The sequence below is a fragment of the Poecilia reticulata genome, linkage group LG8 (assembly GCF_000633615.1).
Source record: "Poecilia reticulata strain Guanapo linkage group LG8, Guppy_female_1.0+MT, whole genome shotgun sequence".
Lineage (NCBI taxonomy): Eukaryota > Metazoa > Chordata > Actinopteri > Cyprinodontiformes > Poeciliidae > Poecilia > Poecilia reticulata.
Window position 1 is genome coordinate 3,922,501 of NC_024338.1, and position 13,503 is coordinate 3,936,003.

Genomic DNA, 13,503 nt, shown 5'->3' on the forward strand with positions numbered 1-13,503 from the left:
AAGAAAAACATGAGAAAACTAAGGAAACATAAACGGCAACTCACTCCTACACTCCAGAACTCTAACACAGATAAACAAAGGCAAAGGGTGTGGCCGGTGGAGATGAGTCGAGGATGGAACACAGGAAGTCCGCGTCAGCGTCTTTTATGTCCGTCCCCTCCGGAAAGCAGCCAATGGGACATCTCCGTCGTCTTCTTGGAATCAATCGATCAGGGACGGGCACCTGCCGACTCATTTATAATCAACTGTACGCCGTCAGTCGTAACACATTTCTAAGCATCTTTCAGCTCAATGTTTTGATTGCCTTTCCTGCAGCTTTATTGGCACTCACACACATTAAGGTCAGAGAGTCTTTGAAGACCGAACAGACAATTACAAGAGAAATTTGCTCTTTTGYCGTTTGTTGCAGTGAATTCAATTATTCAGATCTGTAACTACAACTTTAGATGCAAAGTGTGCAGCTGTAGCAAGACTTGAAAATGTTTTATTTTTTTTATTTGTGAAGTATTTGCTTAACCAGGCAGAAGAAATTAATTTACAACATGGTAGGCATTGCCTCTTGAGGGAAAAGGAAAATGGATTTATAAAAGAAAACTTTGAATAAGGAAACAAAAACATCATGACAGAAAAGTAGAGTACTAAGCAAAACCATAATGTTACACATGTTAAAGACATGGATAAATAAACACACACATGCTACTGCAATTACTGAAATGGCTGCAGGTTTTATCCTCTATCAAATCTGATGGAACTTGAACTATTCTGCAAAATGTCACTTTCTGGATCGATYTCAGAGTGAACAGAAATCCCAAAGGAGAACAGACGTCCACAAAATGTTTCTTTACCAGATTAGTCACGAGATATCATCCCTGGCCTCTTCAGGGAATGTGGCCTGAAGTGAGTTTTTCYATCATTAAATCTTGAACTAAAAACAACAATACTAAAATGTTCTCATCATGGATGACATTTCAGCACATTAGCAAAAACAACCTCCCATTTTCTCGGTTGTATCCGATTCTGCAGCTTTCCGTCAGGCATCCAGCCTCTGTGATTTGTAGCTTCTCTTTGCCAAAGGCAGCAAAACTTCTCACCACCATGTCCTTCTATGGCAAACAAGACAGAGCCTGGAAGCACCGTTTTCCCCTGACATCATTGAAATGACGCTTACAAACTCGGCTGGTGACGCTTTTCTGCCCCCTTGTGGCTGGAGACTGCAAACGAAGTCACGTTATCTGTTGTGGCTAATAGATTTTACATTTGGAAAACTTTGTTTCTGCTGCTCTTTTACAATTTTTGTAAATAAAAAAATTATCAAAATTAAAATCATTCACAGTTTCACTTCTTTTTGTGATTTGTTCATTCCAACTGCTGAGAAACTTCTGAGAACGGCTTATAAATTACAGACATTTAATTTAATATTGCTGGTTAATAGTGCTTTAAATAAATAAGTCTGACGTTTGGTGGGTTTTTATTTGTTATAAAATTTGTAATCACTCACCTAGGTCTCAAATGGTATATACAAATGGTAAATATGATGTTTTTATGATGTAATGTGATGATGATCATTGATAAAATGTAATGTTTGTTTGTTTCATAATTGTCGACTTTGACTTTTTATGGTATAAAGCACTAAACTACCTTGTTGCTGAAATGTCTTATACAAATAAAATAGAATTTTTAAAAAATTATTTCCTAGATAATTTGAATAGTTTCTCTATGTTTGATGACACTTACCCTTCCCACTGCATCACCCTTATGTGAAGCTAAATGGGGATCAGAAACCTGAATTGAAATTAGATGTAAAATTTTGGGGAGCGTCATTTTCTTGCCACTCAACTGCAAAATGTTCAGTTTCATTTTTAAGTTCTTGATTGTCTAAGTTCAACAATTTTTTTGAAACAAAACAAACAAAAAACAAACCCAAACATAGCTCCATAAATCATAATTCATTTCCGTCTGTGTGGTTTTGTTTTGTAGAATGTTGTGATTCACAAATAGATGCTGAATGGATATTTATAATTTAGGTATATGATTTAGTGTCTGTATTTTGCTGAACACGCCTTGCACAGATACTGACACCTCTAAGGTATATTAACTAACTGCAGCCAGAAGGTGGCGGCATATTATTGCTGCTGGGAGAAACTTGCTGCAGTAATAATTATAGTTGTTTTGTTCTGAACACGCCCAAAGTCTGTATACCTTCTGCAATTTTTTTTGTGATCATTCTAACAAATTAATATGAAGATTAATATGCAATATTAAGTTGTTTCAAGCTTTAAGACATTTCTTGTCTTAGTTTCAAGAAATGTCTTGAAACTTTAAGTTTCAAGACATTTTCTATAAGTTAACTCAGCTGTGGTGTTCAGGATAAAGTAGTGACTTGGTACAAGCAATGTGATGAAGTGGTGTATTTATTCACCACTTGTCCCTTGTCCCTTAAACATATTCATAATTCATTACATCAAATTTTATAATTGTTCATAATTGCAACTATAAATTTGCTGCACAAAATATCCCTGGGTTGCTGCTAGTGATAGCAAGTCCAAGCATATATTTTCTTTAAATTTAACACTCTTTATCAGTTAMTTTRAAAATGCCTTCTGTTAAAGATTTATTTCTGGTGAAAAATTTCTTTGGTAACATTTCTTGTATAAACTCACCATAKTTTGTCCTTTTCTTCCCACATCTAGGACAGATGTATGACAGGGGTCAGCCCAGCACTTCCTGCTTGTAGTGATTCATGATGTAATTGATTACATCACTTGGTACGACCAATGGAAGGGTCCTCAAAGGCCAGAGCCATGCATGTTTTAGTTCTCTCCCTGGTTCAACACACCTGGATCAAATGATGKCTCSTTAGCAGGATTTTGTAGAACATTGACATTCTGAGGAGGTAGTGACTACCACCAGGGCTGAGAACTAAAACTCTCTTGAGTACCAACTTTGAACACCCYTGTTTTGAAAGTGACCTATTATGCTTCCTTGAACAAGTCTATAAAACATGTTCATTACATTTTCTGCACAAAATCACTCCTAGCTAATGAGATTTTAGTCTGCTCAGTTTGAGCTCCTTTCAGAGCGAGCTGTTTGGGGCTTCTTGGACCTTTCAAACCAAATAAGTTGCTGCTTGTCCAACTCAACATTTASACTCCCGCATAAAAATGGCTGCAAACAGATGCGCAATTATACAGCGCATCTGTTTGAAAAGYAGAAAAAGAACCTCCTGCACAACCAACAAGAATGCAGGAAGTTATTTCTGAATGATAAGTTAACAAAACACTTGTCCTTTCCAGCAGTCATTGTACAGCACATACAGTGGTAAAAGCAGCTGGCCAAGCATCCTGGGGCTCAACTTGGGTTGCTGGGTGACAGACTGGGCTTTACAGCGGTTGCTGGGTGACACTCTAGGCTTCATTGGTGTTGCTAGGTGAGGGGCAGTGCCTGATTATTTGTGACATTACATTTTGTGAGTTTTTGAAATAGGTCATTTCCAGACACCGAAGAAATGTTTACCTTATTGCCAAAAAACACCTGAGTGTTTTTTAAAGAGCTTGGGCTTTTTTAGAAGCAGTAGAAACCCAAATGGATTTATAAAAGCCAAACTCTTAGGTTGTCTCACTGTTTATGCATCAGATTTATACTTGGCTGTCTCTAGAAGATTTTTTTAAGCAGTTTTCCACTTTTTTGAGTTGACAGTATTTTAAGTGTCTATTTTTTTTTAGCTCAAATAAGTTAAGGAGACCCATAAGTATAGTTTTCCCTCAAAACTTCAAAAAAATAATAGTTTACTTTAGTCTCTGCTGAATAAACCAGTCAGATGCACAATACATTCTTTATTGTCACAATGAAAAATAGACAAAACATCTCCATAAAGATTTACAGTGATTTAATGTTCTATGTTTACAATATTTTTATATCCATCTTAAGTAGATCAAAACATTCATTTGTCTTTAACAAATTTCATTTCAACATTCAAGAAAATGTTACATTGTTCACATATTTAAACCAAACCCCAAATACATTACGACACAAAATACACAAATAGTTAAACTTAGCATGTGGTTCAGTCGATATGGGGAATAAATGCATAAGCTGCCATTACCTGAACAAAAATGACCTGTAGTAACTCACATTTTCAAGATATTTAATGTTTTTCTCCTTTTCGGTGTCAAATGTGCTTTAAGGAAGCCAAAAGATGCACAACATGGGCTTTCTATGGCTCTGTGCAGCTCTCTCTGAAGCAAACTTTAAGTTGAACAAATTGAAAAGGATAAGAAAAAAATCAACACAGACTGTAAAATGCTGCAAATCACATTATTTCAGACCATTTTGAAATGACTGTAAACTTTGTAACCAAACATAAACCTCTTCTATCCGAAACCTCTCTTTTGCAATCGGTTCCCTAAACTTAAGTTTGTTTTTTTTTTTGAGAAAAACTTCTGTATCAGTCACCAATATTGATCAACTTTGATTTACAGACAGAGGAATATCCAATTAAAACCCCAGTGGAGAAGCATATATATGAAGAAATTATTTTTTTCCATGAGAAGTGTGCCGTTTTGGCATCTTTTGTTGCACYACAAATATCAACTTTGCTTACAAAGTACACACAGGATGAATGACTGGCTTTGGTAACAGGGTTCCTACTCATTTTTCACAGGCTGTTGCAGAGTAGAAACCCTGTGTTAAATGGCAAAGCACGACTCTCTTCACAACAATGGCACATGTTTTGATGAGCGCTAAGGTTTGCTGTCATGTGTGCGGGATGTGATTTACGTCAGGCTTCCTATACTGAGGCATGTACAGAGAGGCAAAACTACAAGTCGACACTTGCACCAGCGTCTTGGGATCCGTCGACTCATCTGGGCTGAGCAAAGGATACAACTCTACGGAACAGTCCTCTCTGATCAAATGTGCGCTTTTCAGAAGCTCAGTCTGTGACTCCTCCTCCTCATTTTCCTCRTCCTCTGGWGGATGTCCRATGTYGAGATAGTGCAAGGCCTTCTTTTGACCCACATCTATGTCGTCTTCTTGCTCTGATGCTTCAGAAAGCTCTTTTTCAGAGTTGTAGGAGTAGGATCGCCTTGGGTCATCCGATTCTGTACCATGATAGCTGTCGACTTCCCACAGTCCACCAGGGAAAGTTTCAGAGGTATCTGAGTTGTTGGCTGAGAAGTTTCCCTCATCACTGTAGCTGCTCCTACTTCCCTCCTTGTAGTGGAGATGAAGAGGTGGATGATCTGGATTTGTATCAGTGTGCAGGACCTTGGAGTATGTGACMGCAGACTGGGTTGAGCTGTTAGTGGTTCCTGAACTCTGCTCCACCAAGGCATTGACTGGTTGTAGCTCATTTATGATTATGTCTGAAGTAGTTAAGGGATCTGGACTAGTGTCGCTACCAAGGGCCATTTCACACTCCAGCAACTGGCCAGTCCTTGGGTCCAAACAAGGCAGGAAGGAGTTAGTTGAAGCAACAACAGAGGGAGGAGCCAAGAGTGTTGGTGTTTGGACAAAGGCCTTTGTCAGAGTTTTATTCACAACAGTAACTTTTGAGATCTTCTCAGGGGCCAGCGGAGWGGCTTGAAGACCCTCCGGAGGTCGGAACAGGTACTCAAAGCCGTCCATCTGGAGAAGTAAGAAGTGCACTTTAGRAAGAGAAAGATATTTTACATTTCATAACTAAACTTGTTTGAGATGTAAACAGTATTACAACAACTAAAAAAAACAAAACACAGGGTYAAAATCCATGCTACTCGGGTGTGGTAAGCTTCAGCAACTGAGAAYGATGTGTGTTTTCTATCACACTGTTCTCCCCAATGATAGAAACAGTTGCATTAAAACCTGGACACTCATAAAGACATGCAATAAAAATTTGGAGACACATTCTAACCAGTAAGGAATATATAAATTGTCAATTATAAGTATTTTAGGTAGGAATAAAGAAGTAATACTTAGACATGCAAAAATATAAATGCTTATTTCTCTCTCTCTTTCTCACTCACTCACAATAAKGGTGAAGAAGCAGGTTTTATAAAGATAAATCATTTGAATTGTGACAAGAACATTGTTGGTCAAGTCAGTGTGGGACGTCTGTTTTGGTGGCGCCAGGCGAGCAGGATGGTGACTGTGTGCCTAAACTGAACCTTTTAAAGAGCGTCAGTCTGTCCAGACTTCTGTCAAGCTGATTTTCTCTCTGCTTGCAGCTTCTTCTTCACCTCTGACCACACATCTTGTATATTGTTCTGATGGAAATGCTCCTCCAYGCATTCTGTCTCTAATTTTTATCATAATTTGCTTTTGAAAGCTCTTCAAAGATTCYCCGCCTCCCTTGGTAACCAYTTCCTTCACTGGTGACCCAAAGGTTTGCTACTGAGGAAKCATCTCAATGTTTAGCTATGYGTTATGGAGTTTTATGCTAAACRGGGYGAGGAGAACTGAATCCCTTTGTCTTTAAATCTTGTTATAACAAGGAGTGTTCTTCAGAGCTCTGGCTGCTTGCAGACAGACACAACATTTATACTCTGTTTTTGAAACCACTCATCATTTTCCCACTCCTTAAGATGACCTCAACATACCAACAGCTRAAGCAAGGCTCCAAGTTRCACCACTTTGGTAATGTCTAACAGACACACTCTGTTCYATTTCACCTAGTAATTAACTTTTAAGTGCATATAAGGAACTACAAAGTAAAATTTTCCATTACTGTAGGGATGGCATTGTCCACAGAGAAGTTTACAAGCACACCCAGTCACAGCATTGGCTCCATGTGGCTGGCAGAACACATCCTAGTTTGTGGYATCAAAACAACCAAGCAGAGCTTTGTCAACTTCCTGTGATCATCTTTTCACGGGAAGTGAAAAAAATGACAAAAATCTAAATGAGATGTTTATGCATCAAGCTTAGAAACACGAGTTTATGGAATGCTTTATCAATAAGCCATTTTTCAACCAAGACATAAGGATAATGAAAATGTTCCAAAAGCAAATTCATTTAATTTTCCCTAGTAGAGCAGTGTCAACAGAGGGCAAGCAATAGTTCAGATCTTCAGATATYGTTACAAATGTATGAGGGTGTTGTGTCTCTTTCTTAAAAACCCAGAGCTGATGACATCACAAGCAGAACTGGCATTGTATACTGTTGCTAACACAATCCTAGCAAATGCACTTGGAATTTCATAATTGATGGAAATCAAAAATTAACAATTCAATATCCATCCTGCATAAACAATATTGTACAGTAGATTTCACAACTTGTTGACAAGCATTGCTAATATCAGTCCTTTGCTTTTACTACCACTCTTCAGCCGTCGAGAGATAGGGTCAACCATCTRCTGCTGCTTTCCTGATACTTTGTCGGTCTAAACTTTTAAGATGTCAATAAGTATCCTCCTGTTATAAAACATACCTCATTGCTATGGTAATGAATCAGAACAATTGCCCAAAATTATTCCAGCTGGACAGCATAAAATAAAATAAAAAACGTCATTCTTAGCAGCTGTTTCAGCWACAGGAATGAAGAAACTAAGAAATAAATAAACTGCAAGGAATGTGGCAGAGCTGCTCACCTTGTGCAAATTATTCTAGGACTCCAAGTCATCATAACACTGATATTAATGATAACAGTGATGATAATGATATGATTTAAAAGCGTTTTTATCTTTATAAGCCACTTATCAGCAAGACCACAAAAGGAAGTGATTTTTTAAAGGGGTTCAGTCTGCTAAGTCCAAGCAGATCTCTTTTTATGCTGCTGCTGCTGCTGGCTATCCAAAGGAGACCATGTTTGGTGACCTTTTCAGAGGAGCTGGAAGCAGAATGATTGACCAGAATTGGATTAAGTCATGTCTTAATTATTAAAATATGCTGACCCTTACACAGGATTAAATGGCTAATCTTGGAAAGTGGGAATGGATTCATCATTTGACAGTAGTTGTCATGTTTATATAGCGGTTGTTCTGATGATTTAACCTTATCTAGACATCTACAACATGCACAAATTAAATCTTATTYAGCCGTTTTGTGCATTTTTTAGAATTCTTTATAATCCCTTCAAAACTTTGTAGAATCTGGTAAGGCAAGAGATGTACTTCCTCAGATGRTTCCTTTACCGTTTTAAAGTCTAGTCCTTTTGCCCATGAGCACCTGTTCGGGTTTGGAACATCTTTCCACACAAATTTTTTCATCCTGCAAACACAAAAAACAAACATTTAGGTGGATTCCCGCATCAATCGTCTTCTTCTCCATTCCACTCACCTGCCTGACTCCTTCTCCTCTGATCAGTAAACATCAAATGTAATTACACCCCSTAACCTCTTAAATGTCACGSTTCTAAATTTTCCTAGACAGTCTGTCGGGGACCTCAATTAGACCACACAGCACAGATTAACATCGTTTATCATTTCTTACAGGTGACTTCCAGAGASAGATTMTGTTTACACTGATCTGCAATTAACACCCACATCAGAACATAGATATTTTCAAAGATCGCTGTTACTAAAACAAGCTCTTACTGGTTTTGGGAGAGAACCAGGGTCACAAACACGGCAATGCAAAGGAGGGAGATGAACATCAGCATCATGTAAGCTGGAGGATTTCCTGTCTTAACTGAGATAAAATGAAAACTTACATCAGTTACTAAACAATACAATTTCCATGCAGGCATTTGATGTTGCATTCAATACCGGWGTGGAAACAAAGAATATACCTATTGTAACAACTGGTTCTCCTTCTCCATCAGCAAACACGGGGTACAAGTGGAAGGCGTACTCCTCTGAGCTAAAGAAATCTCCTTTAAATCAAACATTAAAATCGCAGATTGAWTACAGGTCAGTTAGCAAAGAGAGCCGACTGTCACAGATTTCAGACAATGGGTTACCTCGTAACTGGGTAGGAGGTTCGGTGTAGGACAGTTTGGCCCACGTTCTTTTACTTAGACCAAAGTCTTCAAAGTCCTGCTGCTTCCTTGGGAACCACTGAACCACCATGAAGAGAGGGACAGAGCTGATATGCAACAGGCTCCAGGACAGGGATACACAAGTGCTGTTCATAACCAAAACGTGGAATGAATGGAGACAGCGGCCTGCAGCAGAGGAAGGAAACAATGCGCTCATATGACACTCGTGGACACATTCAACAGGGTAAGGGGAGCTTCAGATAGTTTGTCTCTGATATGGTTCACTTGATATGGTAAACTTGGGTCAATTCTTGTAAACTGACTCAGGCTTACTTGAGGATTGCCATTTAAAGTCAGAAGTAAGTTTTCTTAGTTTGTTTTATTGCAGTAAAAGAATAATTTCTTTTACAACAGTTGAGTCAAATGTAAATTTTAGTTTCATTTCACTCTTTTACCCCTCTTATTATTATTCGTAAGGGCAGGTCAATATCAGAAAAAAAATATTKAATTTACTATTGTTGGAAATTGAAAGAACTATATAAATTATGATTTAAGTAGATTTTCATGACAATTTTCTTATACAATCATCCCACCCCTTTTCATGAGCTTTAGCATCTCAGCCACTAAAGACACACATCAGGTGTGAGCATTAATGGCTGTTAGAATCCATCTGACTTGTCAATATTATTGATGTACAGAGCATGAATGCCTGACATCTATCTTTGTAATAGCAACATTGCACACAGTGCAATTTAGAAGACGATTGTGATTCTGTATTTTGTCCAGATCTATTATTTATAGTATTGATTCACTTAACCATCTTTCCAGGAGTTTAGAATCTATGCTCTGTAGCATTTTTTCAGTCTACCACTAGTGTTTTATCACTTTCATGTCCAAAACTGCATTTAATTAGTTCTTCTAAAACACAATGTATTGTCTTCTTTACATTTCTGTTTTTAGCCTTGTCCTCCGCTCATTATTTTTAATTGCTTCCTGTTTTTATGTTATGTAAAGCTTTATCTTTTAGCTTTTTGCGAGAAAAGTGCACATTGGTTTATTAAACAAACAAGGAACATGTGTTCTTTGKAACCTGTTGCTAATGGACTCGTTTTTAACAGTGTTTCCAATAATTTTGTCATTTTCAGGGAAAATAAAAAATCCTTTCTATGCAGCAAGCACTTACTAATATTCATCATGGAGGCAACCGACACAGAGGACTCTTATTAAAATGCACCCTGGTACTTCACCTCTGTAATATTACCTAAAGTACTGACATTACTAATGCTATTAGCCGGTAGGCATCAATAAAGGCTTATGAATGGGATCCGTACAGGTAAATATTTTGATGTTGTTTTTGTTGTATTAGTACAATTTTTTTCTGCTATGTACTTCTAAATGTAGGAGTGATGTAAGCATGTTATAGAGGAACAGACAAACATATTTGTTAAWGTAACAGGATTTTCAACATGAATGAAATCCCACTATTCTGGTTATCACTTATGGAAATGTTCAGGCCGGCTATGTTACTCAAAATTTAATTTCAAAACTACAGAACATGTTTTCTTTCCAGTAAATATCCATGTTTTTCCTCTTATGCCTGTTAGCTCTGAATGGGACTAAATGCAAGTCCACACATCATTTCTGCTCATAATGTAAAGAACAAAASATGGTATAAGTGAAATCTTTACGTTTTGGTTTTCACTAAACATTTTTGAATCTTTCCTCTTTTACGCAGATGTCGACAGTGAAACAGAAGTAAAACAAGGACCGTACTGGCCATCTGCATCTTGTTTGTCTGTGATCCAGCACGCTCACTAAAGGTTCAGTAGTCTCAGTCTTTTGTAGAGAACTACCTCAACCAAGCTGTTCTCACATACGAGTAACAGGAACCGAAAGAAAACATATCAWAATTATCAACAAGTCACATCACAACAGAGAGGAAGAAAGCTAGCATTTGCAACTCCTTCTGCAGAGATCCTCAATCAAAGAAAGATGTGCCTTCAAGGACAACCTCAGGTACATGTGTCCAGTCAGAATTCCTTTAAAAATACACGGTAAAGCTACATAYTTTAGCTGAAGTGATATGAGAAGGCTTTAGAATTTTAACATGTTTTTAAATACTTTCTTTAGTTTCACRAATCAAGAGCTACTGTTTTGACTTTTTGTTGTTAGCATAAAATTGGGAAATTAAAGTTTTAACGGCTTAAAAAAAACATTAAGTTAGAAATATTCTCTTTAAATTTTGTTTTTGCTTCATTAAACTTTTGAAATTGTTTGCACTCACCCTATAGAATATTTATTTGGTGAAACAATGTGTTTAGAATTCAGAAGAATTAAAATCTAAACAGGAAATTTTGGATTCCATAAATAAATCAGCCRTTATAAAGCAAGGTACATGTAACATACATATATCTAAAGGTGCCTTTACATTCAGTTTATATTTAATCTGTATTTATGATGCATTCATGTCATTCAATTATTTAAATCAATCGGATTTCAGCCTTCGAGTATTGTGTTCACAATAAAGTCTTTTTTCACACCACATCCTGATCACATATTAAACTAACCTTGAAATGTGTAGTTATTCATAAACTACAGAAGAACATGAAGCCCAGACATTATGTAAATTATTTTTAAGAGCATTACTGGAAATGCAGTCAACATGATCATCTGATATGATCTCATCTAAAAACAANAATCAAGAGCTACTGTTTTGACTTTTTGTTGTTAGCATAAAATTGGGAAATTAAAGTTTTAACGGCTTAAAAAAAACATTAAGTTAGAAATATTCTCTTTAAATTTTGTTTTTGCTTCATTAAACTTTTGAAATTGTTTGCACTCACCCTATAGAATATTTATTTGGTGAAACAATGTGTTTAGAATTCAGAAGAATTAAAATCTAAACAGGAAATTTTGGATTCCATAAATAAATCAGCCRTTATAAAGCAAGGTACATGTAACATACATATATCTAAAGGTGCCTTTACATTCAGTTTATATTTAATCTGTATTTATGATGCATTCATGTCATTCAATTATTTAAATCAATCGGATTTCAGCCTTCGAGTATTGTGTTCACAATAAAGTCTTTTTTCACACCACATCCTGATCACATATTAAACTAACCTTGAAATGTGTAGTTATTCATAAACTACAGAAGAACATGAAGCCCAGACATTATGTAAATTATTTTTAAGAGCATTACTGGAAATGCAGTCAACATGATCATCTGATATGATCTCATCTAAAAACAAAATTAGGATTTGTATTGTTCCAGTAGTTCCAGTGAAACGGTGACTAAATATTTCTCAGGAACAGAGCCACATCACAACAGTTCAGCCTCTCATTGTTGTATACTAAGTAGATTACATTCCCTCRGGGATTGCTGAAATGTCCTGTTAATTCCTTTTTTCTTACGTTTAGGTTGTTTCTCCAGCGTCATGTTGACGTTGTTAACAGAGCTCCCCAGACTATTGTAGGCTTCCACAGTCACAATGTGGAGCTCCTGGTTCCACTCAAAGCTGTAGGAGGACACCATATCGATCTGCCTCCTCAGCACAGATCCATTCGACGCCTGGTGCTGGACAATAAATCCATCCAMACAGTAGGTATTCCAGTTTGCTGAGAAAGACTGRAAAACAAAGGAAAAGATYCATTCTGCTGCTCAATATTACACTCTRATCAATATTTTTAATGARAAGCTCAAACATCTGAGGCCTCCAACTTTCTGACCTTGTCAATGATTAGCAATACCTTYATAGGCAAAACTATGTGCAGCAAYGTTCTCCAATCCTACAGTCGTAAAATCAACAATTGTGGCCTTTGTTGGCCTAAAGAACAGAGATGTTTGATAAAACTATACCAGACAGGAAAGCTATTAACTGTGATTCCAGAAAATGATTGCCTAATAATAATCAGGGAGGGGTTTTGAGATCCATTTACAAACAAAAGAATAAAAAAGATTATTCAAATGTTGAAAAAAAATKTAAGYCTTTCTTCATACTMTGTGAGCCAAATTTAGAAAGTAAAACGGTAAAGCTCACAATACGACAGGTTAATCTCAGGTTTTWTACATAGACAAACAAACAAGCCCCTTTATTACATTTTAAACTGTGCTGGTCTAGTCTTAAGCCAGTTTGTGTACCATCCTGTCTCCTGAGCTGAATGCATGTTTACATGCCAGTCTGTATGCTTTGTTTACCTCAAACAGCAGAGTGATGTTGGACTGGTTTCTGTCTGGCTCATCTTGACGTATTCTCCAGAAATCAGGCCCACGTTCAGGAGCTGAGGAAGAGAAGCATCAGCCTAACATGAGACACTTTTTACTTCAGATGCACCAAGAAATTAGACTGAAATTGGACTTTTGCAGTCACTTTGCTCTTGACAAGCCTTGATTGAGTGGCTGCTGGAAACTAAACATTTAATCTTTTTTTCTGGCAGTGAAGAAACCAAACAACAACAACATCCCTTGTTTATTACAGTTTTATGTTGTCAGTGGAAAAAAGAAGGAAGAAAAAGGACTGTAAGGTTGCCACGTCAGCAAGTGATGGAAAGCTGGACATTTTACCACAAAGTTCTTCTGTTTTTATCAAAATACTCAGTACTCAAAGC

At 37.0% G+C, this 13,503-nt stretch overlaps 1 protein-coding gene across 1 annotated transcript in view; it reads right to left on the reverse strand.

The window, feature by feature from the left end:
• Positions 1–478: 478 nt before the first annotated feature.
• Positions 479–13,503, reverse strand: part of lepr (leptin receptor) — a 28,339-nt gene continuing 15,314 nt past the window's right edge. Inside the window, exons 13-21 of the mRNA XM_017306095.1 lie at positions 13,266–13,294; positions 13,094–13,176; positions 12,310–12,523; positions 8,875–9,078; positions 8,704–8,787; positions 8,510–8,603; positions 8,108–8,183; positions 4,756–5,625; positions 479–1,211 (exon numbers count right to left, since the gene is read on the reverse strand). Coding sequence (XP_017161584.1) covers positions 1,104–1,211; positions 4,756–5,625; positions 8,108–8,183; positions 8,510–8,603; positions 8,704–8,787; positions 8,875–9,078; positions 12,310–12,523; positions 13,094–13,176; positions 13,266–13,294 — 1,762 coding nt within the window. The 3' untranslated portion in view covers positions 479–1,103. The remainder of the gene's footprint in view (positions 1,212–4,755; positions 5,626–8,107; positions 8,184–8,509; positions 8,604–8,703; positions 8,788–8,874; positions 9,079–12,309; positions 12,524–13,093; positions 13,177–13,265; positions 13,295–13,503) is intronic.